Source organism: Ursus maritimus, unplaced genomic scaffold, assembly GCF_017311325.1.
Source record: "Ursus maritimus isolate PB19 unplaced genomic scaffold, ASM1731132v1 scaffold_17, whole genome shotgun sequence".
In the NCBI taxonomy this organism is placed as follows: domain Eukaryota; kingdom Metazoa; phylum Chordata; class Mammalia; order Carnivora; family Ursidae; genus Ursus; species Ursus maritimus.
The window spans coordinates 58,372,168-58,390,063 of NW_024424119.1; the positions used below are offsets into that span (position 1 = coordinate 58,372,168).

At 62.5% G+C, this 17,896-nt stretch overlaps 2 protein-coding genes and 1 long non-coding RNA gene across 6 annotated transcripts; 2 read left to right on the plus strand and 1 right to left on the minus strand.

Moving 5' to 3' along the window:
• Positions 1-6: 6 nt before the first annotated feature.
• On the plus strand, positions 7-3,510 carry LOC121103121. Its single transcript, XR_005835294.1, has 2 exons — positions 7-2,746; positions 3,248-3,510. It is a non-coding gene; the product is annotated as an uncharacterized LOC121103121 (long non-coding RNA).
• A 681-nt stretch (positions 3,511-4,191) lies between these two features.
• On the minus strand, positions 4,192-7,347 carry CUNH9orf116 (chromosome unknown C9orf116 homolog). 4 transcript variants are annotated; one of them, XM_040632173.1, is made up of 4 exons: positions 7,206-7,347; positions 6,702-6,876; positions 5,679-5,757; positions 4,192-4,610 (listed from the first exon to the last, which is right to left on the minus strand). In XM_040632173.1, the coding sequence occupies exons 2-4, from the start codon at positions 6,857-6,859 to the stop codon at positions 4,422-4,424; spliced, it is 426 nt and encodes a 141-aa protein (XP_040488107.1). In that variant the 5' UTR covers positions 6,860-6,876; positions 7,206-7,347; the 3' UTR covers positions 4,192-4,421. The 4 variants fall into 4 exon arrangements, with proteins under 4 accessions (XP_040488107.1, XP_040488109.1, XP_008707694.2 ...); XM_040632175.1 differs by lacking the exon at positions 7,206-7,347 and adding an exon at positions 5,920-6,237 and having other exon boundaries at positions 6,702-6,829; XM_008709472.2 differs by lacking the exon at positions 7,206-7,347 and having other exon boundaries at positions 6,702-6,989.
• Positions 7,348-7,607: 260 nt separating this feature from the next.
• MRPS2 (mitochondrial ribosomal protein S2) lies at positions 7,608-10,468 on the plus strand. The gene is made up of 4 exons (XM_040632177.1): positions 7,608-7,686; positions 7,844-7,969; positions 8,600-8,729; positions 9,339-10,468. The coding sequence occupies exons 1-4, from the start codon at positions 7,647-7,649 to the stop codon at positions 9,922-9,924; spliced, it is 882 nt and encodes a 293-aa protein (XP_040488111.1). The 5' UTR covers positions 7,608-7,646; the 3' UTR covers positions 9,925-10,468.
• The last annotated feature ends 7,428 nt before the right edge of the window (positions 10,469-17,896 follow it).

Below are 17,896 nucleotides of genomic sequence, written 5' to 3' on the forward strand. Positions count from 1 at the left end.
TGACTCTGACTCTGACTCTGACGGTTTGGGTCGACTGCTGCTGGAAGGGGCTGGTCGTGCCTGGGAAGGCAGCGGTCGCCACCCGCCCGCCCCGAGAACCAAGAGCGTCCGCAGAGGTCTCTGCTGGGCAGCACTTGTGACATGAAGGCCCCCGGTCCCGCGAGGCCGGAGCGTGGCTGCCGGACACCACACTTGCGGCCGTGATTGGAAAACTCAAAGCACAAAGGCCAGCGAGCACACGGACTGGCCGTCTCCCGTCGCATGTGGAAATGCCACGTGAGGCCTCGGCGCACATCGGGTCCACACCCGAGCTGGGTGTTTCCCAGCCAGCCTGTGCGATCCCTGCGTGATCCTAACAGCTATTCAATAAAGCTCTTTTTCTATGGGAGCCACTGTTCTCCAGTTTTAGTCACAGCTCCGAAGGGTAACAGACAACGTGTGTTTCCAACATCCTTTTCTTCATCTGGGTGTGGGAAGACACAAGGCTCGGGCCACTTGGCCAGTTCTGGTGCACAGACGCCTCTAGAGTCCAGGACGAGGCCCAGCACTCTCCGGGGGCCGGGGCCTCCTCGGGGTGGGCTCGCAGGCCAGCAGACACGCCTGGCGGCTTTCCGAGGGCCTGCCTCTCCCCGCAGGACCGGGGCTGTGCCCTGCGCGGTGCATGGTTGTGGGCAGGACGCCGGGCCTCGCGGTGTGTTGGAGCCGAGCCACGGTGCCTCGTTGGGTAGAGAAGAGCATGGCTCCCGTGCCTTGTGCTCAGAGGCTGCTGTGGAGACAGGAGAGGCGCTGCGTCCCGTGAGGCGGGCCCTCAGCGGTCAGGTGTTGCTGGGCAGCTGTCCCGCAAACTGCCCTCAGTGACCCCGGTCTTTACGATTCGCCACGCAATTTAGCGTGATGGACGTGGAGCAAGGTCAACTCTGCAGCTGAGCTGAGCTGGTGTTCGAACACGCAAGTGAATTTCCTGGGGTTTAGCAGCGCGGCACCCGTGCCCCAGCCCGCCCGGCACCCACACGGGGGCATTTGCCAGCGCCCTTCCGGCTCTTAACTCACTTAGGTGCTTCTGGGAAAAACAGTTCAATTCGTGTAATCCATGCTTTAAATTTTATTTAATTTTTAAAGAGTGCTCTTAACACTTGAAAACAAAAAGCCTGTTTTTGTACATAAAACTGGGTTTTTAAAGCGCTAATAAATCCAGCACTGCTCGCGAATCAGCTGTGCAGCTTGTCGTCCCTGGAGTGGCCTTTGTGGGGCGATGCCAAGAGGGCCCACCGTGCATTTAGCTCTGAGCACCCCTCCCCCTGCCAGTCTCCCCCCAACCCGGCCCCCGTCGCACGTGTCTCCTTCCTGCCTCCCGGGTTCCCGTGGGCACTGCCATTCACACGCGCCTTGTGTTCACACGCGCCTTGCGTCCACACGTGCCGGGCATAAGCCTGCTTGTGTCCCTGGACTGCCGGCTCACTCCTGCTTCTGCACCCACACCCTAGGTCAACTCCAGCACACGCTGGGGCCAGCCCCGGGTGCCCCTGCACCCTGTCTGGAAGGGGGGCCGCGGTGGGGTGACCGAGTGGGGCCTGGCGCTGCGGCTGCAAATAGCAGACCCCTGGGAGCGGCTGCACGGGACCCCGGGTGCTCACCCCTCCCCCGTGCAGTTGGAGGGATGATGTGTTACCACGTCAAACTGTGATCCTTGAGGGGCTTCTAACCCTTAAGAAGCTCCCCCTCACTTCCCAGGGAAGGAGGGGTCTGTGTGTCCGGGGCTGGAGGTTCATTCATTTAATACAAAGAAGGGGAGAGGCCTGATGTTCACTAGGCCGTCCTGGGACTCACTGCGTCTTTCTGGAAAGGATGGGCACAGGTGGAGTGGCGGCGGGAGGGGCGGCTAATGTGCGATGCCCACCACCCGCGTCTAGAGAGGGAGGGTCTCCCACAGACGAGGCTCAGAATCTGAATTAGTCAGTGGGTTTCCCAAGCTGAGACACACTTGCGTTGGGAAACCAGGCCCTACCTTTAAAATGCAGCCGCTCACCTGCTCCCATAAAAACATGAAGGTATTACCACCTCGATACCCCGTCCCTCGAAATGAATTTAAGGGCCTGCTTAAGGGACCCACCATCCATGTCTGCAAATCACAGCCAGGTCTGCTCCAGGCGAGGCTGACCGGGAGCACGGAATAGTTTGTTCTTTGCGGAATCTTTGGGGCTGCAGCTCTTCTGTGCTCTGGACAGAGATACTGTCCCGTGTTGACAAATTTCCTATCTGTTTGAAACCATTGATTCTAAGTGACTGTAACTGAAAGGCGACAAGCTACTGAAGACAAGTCTACAGGCGTACGTGGATACGTGTCCAGTGTTCGAAGTCGCTGCTTTCCACCCCACCCACAGCCACATCGAGTGACGAATTAGTGAGGTTCTCCTGAAGCCCTATTTCTCGGTGTTTCGCCTCGTGGTGGGAAAAATCGGCCCCACACAGCCAGGCCTCCTCGGGGGTGAAGACGGGCTTTCCAGGCTGCACAGTGTGGAGGCGCCGTGCTCGCCTCTCTGCTAACTGTTCTGACTGCGGCGAGGACATCGAGGGACGTCAAGACCCAGGTCAGAGAGTGGTGGGGTCCTTCCCACCCCTCAGCCCCCCAGGGGAGGCTGGTGAGAGCCCAGGGCACGTTCCTGCAGCCCTCCGTAAGACTGCCCGTCCATATCCTCTTCTCCCTGCTCCAGGCATGAAGATTCCAGGCAGAAAACATGCCGAAAAGGTACATTCACCATCACCAGGGTTCCTGTAGGACTTGTGTGCAGAGTTGGGGCCGGGACCACGGGGTCTGATGCCCGCGGGTCTGATGCCCGCAGCCGCGCCTCCTAGGGCACACCCCAGGTGGGCTCCAACCCTGGACTGCAGGGCTGGGACTCACCCCAGGCAATGATGTGAGCATCGTCCAAAGCCACAGCGGCAGACGGGAGCACGGCCACCCCGCGGCTCCAGGGCCACGGCTCCACAGCCGGCAGCAGGGCTGCGTCCCCCTGTCCCCACCACGGGGCCTCTCGTGCGTGTGTCTCAGACCTGTCACCAGAGCTCAGCACTCACCAGTTTCCACTGGGAGGAAAAATGGTTATTTTGCCCCATAGTGTTGTAGTGTTGTCCTTCCCTGGAGTCGCTAACGTGCTTTTCACAACCGATGAGGAAGGAATTCATTCTTTTCGGTGAGTTTAGAAACTTGTTTAAAAAGGCACTCTTTTTCTCTTTTCAATTTCCACAGACGCTAAACACTGAAGTGTCCTGAGCATTCCCGTATTTTTTGTGACGTGCTCTACAAACTACTTTCCGGACTGATGCCCGGAGAGTCCACTGGTTTCGCCCCTTGGGACGCCACGTAGACCCCGGCCTCAGGCTCCGCACTGCATCTTTCTATCAACAGTATTGATTTTCTCTGGAACCATTTCCATCCCAAATTGGACATTAAGAATGTTGCCGAGACGTTTACTTTTCCACATTAACAATAAAAGCGTTTTAATGAAGAAATAACCAGGCACGGTGTTTAGTTTCTTCTCACTTTCACGGGACTAAAACTTTTGTGAATGAGTTATCACCCGTGGGAGGGAACAATGACTTCGTCTAGACCCCGTGCTTCCCAGGCCTCCTACGACGAACACGCCCCGCTCCCAGGAAGGACGGGGGGAGAGCGAGGTCTGATAGATACCTCCCCTCATTGAGGATCCATGACATCATAGCAAACACAGATCGAGAGCTAGAGAGAAAAGTGTGTAATTCCCTGCCTGCTGGTTTTTTAACTTCGTACTGAAAACTGAAGGCGACCACCAGGGGAGAAGTCCCGCGTACTCATCGCCCCCGCCACAGATCTGGCCTCCCGGGCCCGCCCCTCAGCTGCGGGACATTCGCCAGGACTCCAAGCTGGCCAGTGTGGGTCAGGGACAGTGATGGCGCTCCTGCTGGTCTTCCCTGCGCAGCCCCTGTCCTCGCCCCAGGCGGGACACCCGGCCCTCCCGCCGCGGCCTCGCAGAGTTGGTGCGGATTTCCGCCGGGGCCCTTTAGAACAGAAACCCACTCCATGATTTGTCACAAGTATAAAACGGCTCCCAGGAAAGACACAGGGTGGGCTACCCAGACATTCCTGGCATCAGGCCACGACTTGGGGCCCAGGACGCCCACGGTCCTGCTCCCTGATCACCAATGAGTCAGGGATTCAGGGTGTGGCAACGTTTTTAATGGAAAGTCAAGCCACGAGCATCTTTTCCATCTTAGACGTAAAACAGAGCAAATAGGGCATTCCAGCCGCATCTGCGTGTTTTTCTAACCCAAAGAGAAAAACCATTTTCAGGGAAAGCAGTGAAGTCTGTACTTTCACAAGTGGGCAAATGATGAGAGATTAGGGGTAGCACTTCAGATCAGCCCTGCTGGCCTCAGGAGGCCCCTCAGTCGCAGATAGACGGCTTGCTGACGTTGTAACTGGGGTGGAAGTTGAACCGGTCGTAGGAGGTGATGTAGTTGTCGGGACCCGTCACAATGCTCTTCTCCATGTAGACATTGAAAGTGTTGTTCCGGAACATTCCACCAGCTGCAAGTTGTCTGGAAAATTTACTCGAATTTGGATAAAACACTTTCTGGAAGTGAAAAGGGACACTTGGATTAATGGGGCGTGGGAAAACCCGAGCTGTCAGCCATGAGGCATTTCTGGAAGAAAAGTAAGAATCTGTAAGAAAATGTCATCTCTGTTCCTAGGACGCAGAGAAGTCAGGGCAGGCAGATGGCCTAGCTCGCCCCAGGCCATCCCAGTTCATACCTGATGTCACAGTGCCTCCGTTCACCCTGGGCAGACAGAAGGATCGTCTACGGACCACCTGGCCCCACGCGACCCCCCGGGCTCTGCTCCTGCCACCCAGGCTGCTAGACAAGCTACCAGACCTCTCTGAACTTCAGTGTCCTCTTCCGTAAGAGACATCCATGAGTTTCAACCCTGACTGTGGGTTTGAATCCCTTGTGGAGCTTTAAAACGCCTCTGACGCCCCCGTCCCACCAGCCTGGGAGTGTGGGGGGGCGCTGCCCTTGTGGGCTGAGGCCCCACAATGGGTGGCCCTACTGTGCCGGGTACCCAGGGGATGTTTATGCCAGCCCACCTGGCCCTCCACCTGGGCCCAGGGGGAGCATCAGGAGGGTTTTAGAAGGGGGTTCTAGACCTCCAGACTGGGAAGTCGATCTCAAAAAGGGGGTGGGGACTCCCCTAAGGTGCACCGGTCCCCACATCCACCCATGTGCCTTGTCCCTGTGCCACCTGAGATCTGGGCCAGCACTGCCTCTTCAGGTCACAAGTTCATTAAAAGCAAGTATTATTCCAGAAAGAAAGCGGTTGTTCACTTGTTTGCCCCAGAACTCACTGCCCGAGGTGCCGGAGGTGGTGGTGTCCAAGTGTGAAAGGGGCCGGTGTTGGGGATGTCTTAAGCGTCTACACGCACCTTTATCATCCTTAGAACATTTCATTGCTACACTGCTCGCTCCCTGATTTCTACCCTGCCCTGTTTCGAAAGGATTTGATATGCCCCCTCCCGCTTTGTGACGTTGGAACTTTGGGCCCCTCCCCGCCACGCCCTCATGATGTGTTGCCCTTCTGAGAAATCCAGGCTGGTAGCCCCGTCCTGGAGATGCCCACTGCCACGCGCGCGCTTCCCACGTACCGGCATCTCGTGCACGGTGGGGGCTCTGCTCCCGTAAGCCTGGTTGCTGGTCCTGTACAGCGAGACGGGCTGCTTGGTCCTGGCAGGTGGGAAACACCCTCTATTTTCCGTTCAGTTATTCTAATGCCGCCCAAGCCCCCGTCTTAGAATGTTTGGTTGACGGAGCTCTGTTGGGATGCCACAGGCTGGAAATGCGGCTCCCGTGGGACGCAGGTTCGGCCTCCCTGCCTCCTCTGCTCACCTCCACCCCTGCTCTTCCCTGAGGCAGGGCAAAGCCCGAAAGAACTCCTGGATGCAAAATGCAGCCCTCCGCCCTGGCGGGGTCTTGGCACGTGCTGTCATTCCTTGGGTAGATGGATAGGTCGGGAGCAGTGGCTCAGCCTCCACACCCTGCTGCTGGGGGGGGGGTCCCTCCACTTCTGAGCCCCCGGCAAAAACACGCCTACAGTCTTTAATGCAGACACAGTTTAACTGAGCGGCTATGGTTCACAGGTCAGTTCTGCCTTATGCCACCAGATCTGGGGCAAGACGCTCTCCTTCCACACCCCAGCTGTCTCTCCTGGAAAACAAGGGTGCTAAAGGACCCTGGTCCTCAGGACTGCAGGGGAGACGAGATGAGGGAGGGCAGGTCAGGGCAGGTGTGGTGAAGGGTTTGCTGCTATGTATGTCTAAGGGTTTGCAGTAAACAGCTCAGCGTTGCCAGATTCTCATTCTGCAGGGCTCCTCTCAGCCTGGAGACAGGAGACTTACCCCCGCATGAAAAAGTGAGGCTGTGCCCAGGAGCGGGTTGGGGGACTTCCTGGCCACCCTGCCCCTCCCTCAGGGACTGGAGGCCCCCCGCTGCTGCGCCTGCGGCTTCAGGCACTTTCTCGCTCATTGGGTGCTAACAGCTGACCCCGCGTTCGACTTGGGCTCCAGGGCAGGCTGGGGACCTGGGGACTCGTGCGCCCGGGCCGAGTGACCATAGCCGCCACGCTAGGCCCTGCGCGGGCCAGATGGACCCTGACGGGACTCCGTCCTCACCCGTAGCCCCGAAACCACGCCGGGTTGTTGAACCTGGCCGGCAGGTCCTCGTCCACGCGGTAGTAGTCGCTGGTCCTCTGCGGGGGCTCGGGGGCCGGCGGCGCGGGGGCCGGCGGCTCCGCAGCCACCGCGCACTCTTGGGGGCTCGCCTCGGACATGTGCCTGTGCTCCGGGGCTGCGGTGGGAGACCACGGGAGGCTGCGCGGCGTCCCGTTGCCAGGCGACGGCTGGGTCACCTGACCGGGCGGCCCGGCCTTAAAGGCGCCGCATTGGCCGGCTGGAGGACCGCTGGCCGCTCCTGCGCGGTGGGGTCGTGCGTACGCCCTCCCCCTCCCCCGCCCGGTCCCTTACGTGCAGGGGGACCACGGGCCTGGGGCTTCACCGCAAGAGACCCACTCCCAGCTCCGCCGGCCGCTTGCTGCGTGCCTGGGCGCCCGGGTCCCGGACGGCTTGTCCCCCAGCGCCCGGAGTCTAAATGCAGACTCCAGATGCGCCTCATCTTACGGATGCTCCTTGGGAAAGCGGCAGGTTGTGTCGGACTGGCCGGAGGTGAGGACGGCCCCCACGGGGACGGCGGATCGTGCGGGTGCCGGGGCGAGCTAGGGCACAGGGCGGGGGACGCGCTCCCTCACACCCCGCACCGCCCCGCACCCGCCCCGCACCCAGCCTGTCCCTCCGTCCTTGCGTGTCCGTGGCGCCCGGGCGGGCGGCGGGTCGAAGTCGGGCTCACGCACCCCCGGCTGGAGCGCGCGGACCCGGGGGAGGTGCGCGGACCCGGGGGAGGTGCGCGGACCCGGGGGAGGCCCGCGGTCCCCCAGGGCGGGGCCGGAGGCCGAGCCGTAGGGCGCGCAGGGGCACCTCCGGGCCGGCAGGCGGCGCTGCGTCCGGGGCGCTGGCGGCGGCGGCGGAAGGAGCGCGGCGCCTGCCCTGTCCGCCCTCCGCGCCATGGCTCTCGCGGCGACCGTGCCCCGGCTGCTCCGCGCGGGTGAGTGCGCGCCGGTCCCGGGGACGCGGGCGGGAGGCCCGGGGCGGGGGTTCCGGGGGAGCAGCGGGCGGCGGGACCTGCTCCCAGACCTGCGGTCACGCAGCGCCCAGCGCGCGGGGAGCCGGGCGCGCGCGCCACCAGCCTGCTCTCTCCCCAGGTGTCTGGCACAGGCCGCTGCGGCCGCATCTGCTCCAGAGCGCGACCCCGGGGCGGGCCCGGCCGGGCGGCAGGACACTGACAAGCGCCGCGACGCCCGCCGTCAGCGAGCCCGAGGGCAGCACCGGTAATGCAGGCTCCGCTGCGGGCCTGGGGGTTGGAGGGGACGGCGCCTGGCCTCCCCGTTCGGGGCTGAAATCGTCTGCCACGAGGAGTCCCGAGTGCCCTGGCTTTCGCTGTGAAGCCCTGGGGACGGGGTGTGGGCCCAGGGAAGAAGGGGCAGCTTGCCTCCCTCTCCTGCGCCAGCAGCCCCGCAGGCTCCGGGCGGCGGTCGCCTGCACTTGAAGCGGCGCTGCCCTGCCCTCCGTCAGCCACCGTCATCTGAGGATGGGGCTAAGGCCACCGCGCCCCCGGGGTGACGTTAACACGGGGCTCGGCTCCTTGGGAGGTGCCCTCTGGACCGCTGAGTCCTCCCTGGACTCCTGATGGGGGGACCTTCCTCTGGTGGCTGGGAGGTACCAGAAGGACCTCAGAAACCAGCTGGGCCCCTCCTTTCTGGGTGAAGACCGGACTGGGGTTACCCAGGAGCAGAGCGGCGGTCGGAACCTGGCTCCCACCTCCGTCTCCTGGAGCGGACCCCGTGGCCCCATCACCTTCATCTGCTGGGCTTCACTGCCCCTCCCCGCCCCCATGTTGCTCCCCTCCAGGGTTGGGAGCTGGGGGGCCACAGACACGGCATCCTCTCCCCCCATCCCAGATGTCAGCGACAAGATCCTCAGTGAGCCCCTGAAGCACTCCGACTTCTTCAACGTCAAGGAGTTGTTTTCTGTGAGAAGTCTCTTCGATGCCCGTGTGCACCTGGGCCACAAAGCAGGCTGTCGGCACAGGTAGCGGACCCCCCGGGCCGGGTGTGGCGGTGCCCATGGGCCCCGAGACCCTCCGGCCTCGGGATCCTTGGGGTCCACGGCCCCTTTTATACTGGCATGCGTCGGTGTGAGTGCAGTCCCATCCCCTTCCAGATGGGGCCACTGAGCCCCAGGGAGAAGCAGGCGCTCGTCCTCAGCTTCCGCTTTGGTCCCCACGCCAGACCTCAGAGGCTCCCGGCTTGGGCAGGGGTAGACCAGCCGCTGGCAGCTCCTGTGAGCTGGGGCAGGGGTCAGGGGCTCCGGGCTTGCAGAGAAGTCTCAACATGCTGCATCGAAGATGTTTTAGAGGGACAGTTGGGAGGCCAGAAAGGAAGGTGGTCGGAGACATCTGGGGGACGGCGATGATGCCCGGCTCCCAGACCCCCACCCCCACCACCTCTTGGCTGTCACTGGACAGGGCTCTCCACTGCTGTCATGGTGGCGGGATTGCATATTGTGCCGATTCGGGGACGGCGTACCCCGGAGGGCGTGGGCCTCGCAGCCCCCGGCCGTCCCCAGAGGGCCCCTGCGGTTGCTGGCCGAGGAGGGCCGCGTGCGCTTGCCCACTCTTACGTGGGGGGTCTCCGGCAGGTTCATGGAGCCCTACATTTTCGGGAGCCGCCTCGGCCAGGACATCATCGACCTGGAACAGACGGCCGCGCACCTACAGCTGGCGTTGAACTTCATGGCCCACGTGGCCTATCGCGGGGGCATCATCCTGTTCGTGGGCCGGAGCCGGCAGTTCTCACACCTGATCGAGACCACGGCCCGGAACTGCGGCGAGTACGCTCACACCCGCTATTTCAAGGGCGGCCTGCTGACCAACGCGCCGCTCCTCCTGGGCCCCACGGTTCGCCTGCCAGACCTCATCATCTTCCTGCACACGCTCAACAACGTCTTTGAGCCCCACATGGCTGTGAGAGACGCGGCCAAGATGCACATCCCCACGGTGGGCGTCGTGGACACCAACTGCAACCCCTGTCTCATCACCTACCCCGTCCCCGGCAACGACGACTCGCCCCCGTCCGTCCGGCTCTTCTGCAGGCTCTTCCAGACCGCCGTCAACCGGGCCAAGCAGAAGCGGAGGCAGGTGGAGGCCCTGTATCGACTGCAGGGCCCGGAGGGGCCAGGGGCCGGGGGCCGGGGGCCGGCTGCCCCTCCTTCCCTGGGAGCCTAGGTCAGGCTGGACGTGGGTCCCTCCCGGGGACGCACCCCCTCCCCTCCTGGAGGAGAGCGGCCGCCAAGCCTGCCTCTAAGCTGGGAGCCCCTCCCCTTCCCTGGCTGTGGTCTTTAGCAGGGTCCCCGTTGCTCTAGGCATCGATTGGGTCCCTGCTGCTGGTAACCTGTCTCGGCAGCTGCCCCGCCCCCCGCCCCGCCGGGCCCCACTTCAGGCCCATGGGCCCCAGTGGGCACACGGAGAGCAGGCAGCCTGTCCAGAGACGACCCTTTGGGAAACACGCTTGTCCTAGAGTCTGAAAAGCCTCACTCACACCTTGAATTTGGTCCTCTGTGTGCCAGGGAGGCACTCAGGCCAGGTCGCTTTTCGTTCCCTGCCAGTTAATGCCAAGGCCGGGCTGCTTCCTCCACAACACAGTTTCTGGGGCTGCTTTGTCACGTGAGGCCGCAGGGCGAGTCCCCCGGAGGATCCCATCTGGGTTGGGATGGGCCAGGCCAAGGGGACAACAAGATCCCCACAGAAATAAAGCTTATGTTTGGACAAATGTGGCTTCCACGGTGTGGTTTATGTGCTTTTGCTCGTGGATGTGGCATTTGTGAAACACCCACGGGGCCCACAGAGCCCATGGTACTCTTAAGCTTCCCGTGCTCGGGCCACTCGGCACTTGGTGGCGCGCACGGATTTGTGGGGCCTTCCCTGCAGCACTCATGCTCCTGGAATGAGTGCTCCAGAGAGGCTGGCTGTGAGGAGGCAAGCCCCCTCGAAATCCAAACACGATGTAAAACCACGCTGTGAATGGGAGTTCTGGGACCTGTGCGGGGCCCCCGGGAAGCCGAGAGGGGCAGAGAGCCATGCCAGGCTTCCGAAGCAGGCCGCGGAGGGAGGGGCATCCCAGGCTGGCCCCGGGGCTGCTCAGGTCTGGGCAGGACAGTGAGCGACACGGGGGGAGGCAGACCACACGTGGGACTTGGGATCAGCCCCTGTCCCGTCCTGGTTTAGCGCTGTTTGCAGGGCAGTGGCCCCCACCCTGCACCATCGAGGGAACGGTACTGATGGGCTGCACGGCCCCGGCCCTTCTCTATCCCCTGAGGGTCCCCCGGCAGCTGCACACAGAAGGCCAGTAGAGACAGCAGTGGGGACAGGAGTCCTTACTGGTCACCGCTATGCTCCCGCTCCCACGGGCGCTGGGGGCACAGCAGGGCAGGCAGGGTAGCCCCCGCCGAGTGGATACCTAACTGGACAGGGAGACAGAAGTGAGCAAGACACCTTCAGGCAATAGGGACCAAAGGCACAGTGCAGGCTTCTGGGACAGACAGCGGGGCTGAGCCAGAAGACCAAGGAAGCCCCCAGGCCACTTCTAAACTGACATATAAGGGTGACCCTGGCAGCAGGAGACCTCCAAGCTGCCACCCTGGAAATGAACCCCAGCAGAGCCCAAAGCAGCCGAAGGAGACGGTGAGTGTGTGTGAGGCCTGGGAAAGGCAGGGGCTAGCCTCCTGGTGAGGACAGGTCGCCCCCAGCCCTTCCCGCCCCCACCCCCACCCCCGCTGCTGCACTGCCTGACCGGCCCACTAGACCAGACCTCTGGGCCCTGGCAGGGACGCGCCCTGACCAGCTGCTGTGTTGGTGCAGGTGGCAGCCACCAGAGCGAGGGCCCGGGAGAGCCAGGTTCACGGGTTCGGGACAGCAGAGAGGAGGAGTGTGATGCAGCCAGTGAGCACCAGGGAGCTCGGGGTGAGTGTGGGTACGGGGTCTCCAGGACCGGGCTTGGGGGGCCAGGAGGGCCTCCTGCCCCGAAGCCATCCAGGAGACTGGTGACCCGGGACTCCACAAGGCTTTGCCCCTTAAGTGGCCATAATCCCAACCCGAGGAGTCTGGGCTGCTCCCTTCATTCCCCCCCACCCCCGGTGCAGCCCCAGCCTTGCCCAGGTGCAAAGTCACCCTTCACATACGTGTAAGATGATCCGAACCCATTGGCTATATTCTGTTGCAGTTCGGGACACGGACAGGAATATTCTTGCCGTTTCTGTCTTATGAACTGTCCCTCCTTTGTCCGAAGCTTAGCCCCATTGTGAAAATGAGCCCGGCCTGCCCCTGGATGAGGCCAGAGGGTGTGGACGGTCGTGCTGACGCCTGAGGAAGCTGGGGAGCCAGGGCAGCGCCCTCCCTGTCCGCTCTCCGTGCGGCGCAGCCCCAGCTGTTCAGCACCTGCGGCTCCAGGAAGGCGGGCAGGCCCCTGTCCACACAGCGGCTCCCCTCACCTCCGGGCTGTGCGTCTCGGGCATGGCACTTCCCTCTCTGAGCCTCAGCTGTCTCGATGGGGACCCTGTGTGCCGAGGCCAGACCACAGGCGGGGCTGCTGTCGGGCCTGTTAGGAGGAGTCCCGACCCGTGGCCAGCCCACGGAGAGGGTGGCCTGGGGCTGAGGTGGCTCTGCTCCGCCAGGAAGCCACTCTCCGCCTCAAGCCTCGGCATCCTGTGTCTGCAGCAAAGCCACTTTCCCAGCCTAGAGGAGGCTTCCGATTCCATCTGGGGGTCCCATCCTGGGTGTAGCCAGCGCAGGGGTCCCTGGGGGCTGGCGGAGGGGCAACCCACTCAGACATCTGTCAGGTGCTGGCGGGGCTTCCTTCACTCCGCAAATGGACATGAAGCCCCTTCTAGACGCTGTGCATAGTTCAGTGAACAGGGCAGACCATCTCCCTGCCCGCGGTCTTCCTCTGTTCTAGGTGGGGATTTGGCCGGTAGCCCGAGAATAACAGGCAGGGGTGGGCACGGGCGCCTCCTGGGACGCCCTGCCGGCCGCCTCTGGTTGGATGCCTCTGCTCTCATTGACGGATGATGGACCCTAGGACCAAAAAGGGCCCGTCTCCGAGGTAGTGAGGGGAACAAGGGGGACCAGTCGAGTGCAGAGCCCGGGTCTCATGCACATCTGTCACAGGAGCTTGGTCATGATACACGTGCTGTGTGCAGGTCCCCTGTGGACACCTGACCCTCTCAGTGGGGAGGTCTGTGTCCTGGTGCACCTGTCCTCCACCTACCCCAGGGAAGCGGCCACGTGCAAGCATTTCCATGTCCAATCCTCAAGGACGGTTGGGAACCTGGGGTCCAGAGAGGCAGGGACGCCCAGGACAAGCGAGGGGTGCAGAGTCCAAGCAGGGGCTGCTCTCCAGTCCTAGGCCAGCCCCAACCCTCCCATGAGGTTCACTTTGAGGGTGAAAGCCCCTCAGATCCTGGGGGATAACTCCCCACCCCATCCCATGTGGGGACATGACCTTGGGCATCCCCAGGCAGGTAGAGGCATGAACACCTGCATACACACACACACACACACACACACACACACACACACACACACCACTGACTGTCCAGCTGGGGTCAGAGGGAGGACACCCCCTGGGAGCGAGGTGGGTGACAAGGGGAAAGAAAGAAAGAGGTCAGAGACAGCTGGGCCATGGGGCAGGGGCATCAGGACTCCTGGCAATACCCCAGATCCATAGCATGGGGAGGGGAGACACACCAGGCTAATGGTCAAGGGGTCTCAAAGCTCAAGGGGTTGCCAGGGCACTGGGAGAGGACAGGGTCAGGGTCTGGTGTCCATCACCTCCCTGGGCACCTGGAAGTAGGAAGAGACACACACACACACCCCCAGTGCAGAGGGGGCTCAGCTTACTCTACCGTCAGTTGGGCTGTAGAGACGGGCTGTCCCTAGGGTCCAACAGGCTTGCAGAAGAGCCTGCTGGCCTTGGGTCTCCATCCCTGACCCACTGTGCTCCCAGTCCTGGGAAAATGCCCTGTACTCCCTCAAGGTTCTTCTGAGCAGAGGGCAGCCTGGGGGCTGAGGACCTGGGATATCAGAGCGTGGCAGAGCGCTGACCACTGGTCTGGGGACCAAGGTCAGGACCCTCCTTGAGTGCGGCCTCAGGGTCCCCATTTGGAAGAGGTTCAGAGTCAGTGCTCTGGCCAGGGTGAGAGGACTTAGGAAGGAACTGAGCACCGGGACAGAGAGGAAACAGGGACAGGGAGACTTCTGGGGTTTCTCACATGGCCCCCGGAGACCTCAGATCCTGCTCCTGGGAGACACACAGAGACAGAGACAGAGACAGAGACAGAGACAGAGACTGAACTCAGGAGAGAGGGAACCAGGAGAAGTCACAGACTTTCCTCCATCAGCTTGGAAATGACGTCCCATCTTTCTGCCCCATTATCTTCCTGAGCGCAGTCCACACAGGCGTCCGCCCGGAGGAACTCCCAGGGATGTGTGACCAGGATTGGGAATGCCGGGAGCCACTGTGGAGACTGCCCAGCACATGGGCACGGGCAGGCCGGGGACCTGAGCCTCAACCTAATGGGAGCCCCTGGAAGTCTGTGTCGTAACAGGACAAGGTCAGAATCCGTTCATTGCGACCTTCCCACGGGGCTGGGACACAGGCAGGAGGGGGTGGCTTTGCCTGGACCCCAGAGCAGACCCAGCTCCTCTGAGCTGTGTTCCAAGCCCCGCCCAGCCCCTGGCTCATCCTTGCATTGCCAAGTGTGGCCCCAGCCTCCTGTGATAGCAGGTACGGAATGTATGTAGAGGTCCTACCCCTGATGGTGTCCCTAGAAGTAGAAGCCAGAACACCCCACTGTGCAGATGGGGAGCCTGGGAGGCCCTGAGAGGCACAGGTCTGTCCAGGGTCACAGCCCTGGCACAAGCAGGAGCCCAGTCTGAACCCAGCTCTGTGTCCTCACAGCGGGGACACCGGCTGCACCCAGGCCTTGTGGGGGCTGTGGGTGGGCTGTGTGGGTGTCACTGTATGGACGGCCATGGGAGGAGTGAGCATTGAGCAGTTGGGGAGGGGGGCCCTCGGGGGGCTCTTGTGTCAGGAGGAAGTCGGGTAAGGGGACCCCAGGAGGTGGTGACCTCACTTCCCTGACAACAGAGCCCAACAGAATTTGGAACCCGGGTAACCAGGCACCCACATTCTAGAGCCAGCCCCTGCCCAGCTCATTTCGTTGGAGATCCTCGAACGAAGAACATGTTTGCGTGTTGCATCCCCAAGTCCGGAGGCTGCAGGCTGAGGAAAGCACGCCCTGCAAACACTTCCCCTCGCTGGGGATGTGGCGTCAGGGCTCCCCGACGCCTCTGGCCATTTGGCAGGAAGGACCAAAAGGTGACACCAGGAGGCCAGAAGCCGTCCAGCCCAGCCCCACATGTTCTGATCCGACTGTGCCCCCAGGTCCCCTCCCTCTGTGTGTGTGTGTGTGTGTGTGTGTGTGTGTGTGTGTGTAAGAGGGGTATCCAGGTGGGGCCACCCGAGCAGGAGCAGGCTGATGAGAGGTCAGATGCCCGGTGGGCGGGTCATGTTCAAGGTCTAGGCTGGCTGGGTGGGACAGGGTGTGGGGGGCTGTGCCCTTCTGCCCAAGGTTTATCCCGAGTCCTGCAGGGATGGGTCACTGTCGGGTGCAGGGCTGTGCACACACAGGTCTGAGTCTGATCTGGGAGCAGCAGGGGGACTGGGCAGGAGGACGGTGGGGACGGCTGGGCAGGGCTGTGATGCCCCGGGCCGGCTACGGTCCCTGTCTTTGCAAGACCCGGATGAGACTGAGAGGAGGTTGTTGGACACGCCCTCCATCTCCCTCTCAGAGGAAGTCAGTTCAGAAAGCTCTCCAGGTGCAGGTGTTGGGGACCACCAGGGAAGGCCTCTGACCCCGCCCAGGCCACTGTCCCTGGTGGTCCTCCATTGGACTGTGGTCCATGAGCCCAAGGGTGAGAAAGCTGGGGCTGGGTGCATGTGGTGTGCGGGGTTGGGTGGTGCTGGCCCACGGGGAGGAGCGGGAGGCTGGTGTAGGGCCAGGAACAAGGACTGGGCTCAGAGCACCCAGCGGGTGGACTGCAGTCGGGAGAGACTTCCGAGGAGGGGCTCCTTCCTGGCTGCGGCTCCTCTGGGCGCCCTGGGCTGGAGCTCTGTCTCTGCAGAGGCACAGGGAGAGGAGCAGGCACGAGGGTGAGCTTTTCTCCTCTCACAGCTGCTCTGCCATCTGAGGAACTAGAGCCGGCTCCAAGTTCATGGGCAGCTGCAGAGAGGAGGTGGTGCCTGCAGCGACTTCAGCAGGTGACCAGGAACCAGCGGATGACTGGCACCTGCCCACGGAGAAGCCTGAAGCTGTCAGGAGGAGCCTGCTGGAGAACCTGCCACGGAGAGCCTGCCCCTGTGGCCGGCATTACTCCTGTCCTCACCCCTGCCCCAGCCCCTGCTTGTGCTCTTGTCCTTGCTCCTGACCCAGCTCCTGCCCTTGCTCTGCCCTTTCCCCTAGCCCTGCCAGAGCCTGCCCCTTCCCCTGCCCCTGCCTGTGTTTCTGTTCTTGCTCTTGACCCTACTCCTGCTCCTTCCCCTCCCCTGCCAGAGCAGCTGCCCCTTCCCTGCCAGAGCCTCTGCCCCTTCCCCTGCCCTGCTTGCACTCCTGTTCCTGCCCCTGCTCTCCCCCTGCCCCTGCCTGCTGTGTTCCTGTTCTTGCTCCTGACCCAGCTCCTGCCCTTGCTCCTGCCCCTTGACCTGCCCCTGCCTGTGCTCCTGACCCTACTCCTGCCTCTGCTCTTGCCCCTTCCCCTGCCAGAGCCTCTGCCCCTTCCCCTTCCCCTGCCAGAGCCACTCAGAGCCACTGCCCCTTCCCCTACCCCTGCCTGTACTTCTGTTCTTGCTCTTGACCCTACTCCTGTTCCTTCCCCTTCCCCTGCCAGAGCAGCTGCCCCTTCCCCTGCCCCTGCTTGCACTCCTGTTCCTGCCGGTGGGTCCCTGCTGCTGGTAGCCTGTCTCGGCAGCTGCCGCCCCGCCCCGCCCGGGCCACTTCAGGCCCATGGGCGCGTGGGCACACGGAGAGCAGGCAGCCTGTCCAGAGGCGACCCTTGAGGAAACACGCTTGTCCTAGAGTCTGAAAAGCCTCACTCACACCTTGAATTTGGTCCTCTGTGTGCCAGGGAGGCACTCAGGCCAGGTAAACCCGTTCCCTGCCAGTTAATGCCAAGGCCGGGCTGCTTCCTCCACAACACAGTTTCTGGGGCTGCTTTGTCACGTGAGGCCGGGGCGAGTCCCCGGAGGATCCCATCTGGGTTGGGATGGGCCAGGCCAAGGGACAACAAGATCCCCACAGAAATAAAGCTTATGTTTGGACAAATGTGGCTGCGATTGTGGTTTATGTGCTTTTGCTCGTGGATGTGGCATTTGTGAAGCACCCGCGGGGCGACCCATGGTACTCTTAAGCTTCCGTGCTCGGGCCTGCTCGGCACTTGGTGGCGCGCCTCGGTTTGGGGCTTCACCTGCAGCACTCATGCTCCTGGAATGAGTGCTCAGAGAGGGCTGGCTGTGAGGAGGCAAGCCCCTCGAAATCAAACACGATGTAAAACCCGCTGGAATGGGAGTTCTGGGACTGTGCGGGGCCCCGGGAAGCCGAGAGGGCAGAGAGCCATGCCAGGCTTCGAAGCAGGCCGCGGAGGAGGGCATCCCAGGCTGGCCCGGGGCTGCTCAGGTGGGCAGGACAGTGAGCGACACGGGGAGGCAGACCACACGTGGGACTTGGGATCAGCCCCTGTCCCGTCCTGGTTTAGCGCTGTTTGCAGGGCAGTGGCCCCACCCTGCACCATCGAGGAACGGTACTGATGGGCTGCACGGCCCGGCCCTTCTCTATCCCCCTGAGGGTCCCCGGCAGCTGCACCATGAAGGCCAGTAGGAGACAGCAGTGGGGACAGGAGTCCTTACTGGTCACCGCTATGCTCCCGCTCCCACCGAGGCGCTGGGGGCACAGCAGGGCAGAGCAGGGTAGCCCCCGCCCAGTGGATACCTAACTGGACAGGGAGACAGAAGTGAGCAAGACACCTTCAGGCAATAGGGACCAAAGGCACAGTGCAGGCTTCTGGGACAGACAGCGGGGCTGAGCCAGAAGACCAAGGAAGCCCCCAGGCCACTTCTAAACTGACATATAAGGGTGACCCTGGCAGC

What these genes read in the sequence shown, in the direction of transcription:
- CUNH9orf116 (XM_040632173.1), bottom strand. Translation starts at nt 6,859, where the DNA reads ATGTCCGAGGCGAGCCCCCAAGAGTGCGCGGTGGCTGCGGAGCCGCCG. An exon ending in GCGTGGTTTCGGGGCTACGG is followed by an intron (nt 5,758 to 6,701) that starts GTGAGGACGGAG and finishes CCCACCTGCCAG; the next exon opens with GACCAAGCAGCCCGTCTCGC. An exon ending in CCACCGTGCACGAGATGCCG is followed by an intron (nt 4,611 to 5,678) that starts GTACGTGGGAAG and finishes TTTCACTTCCAG; the next exon opens with AAAGTGTTTTATCCAAATTC.
- MRPS2 (XM_040632177.1), top strand. Translation starts at nt 7,647, where the DNA reads ATGGCTCTCGCGGCGACCGTGCCCCGGCTGCTCCGCGCGG. An exon ending in CGAGCCCGAGGGCAGCACCG is followed by an intron (nt 7,970 to 8,599) that starts GTAATGCAGGCT and finishes CCCCCATCCCAG; the next exon opens with ATGTCAGCGACAAGATCCTC. An exon ending in AAAGCAGGCTGTCGGCACAG is followed by an intron (nt 8,730 to 9,338) that starts GTAGCGGACCCC and finishes GGTCTCCGGCAG; the next exon opens with GTTCATGGAGCCCTACATTT.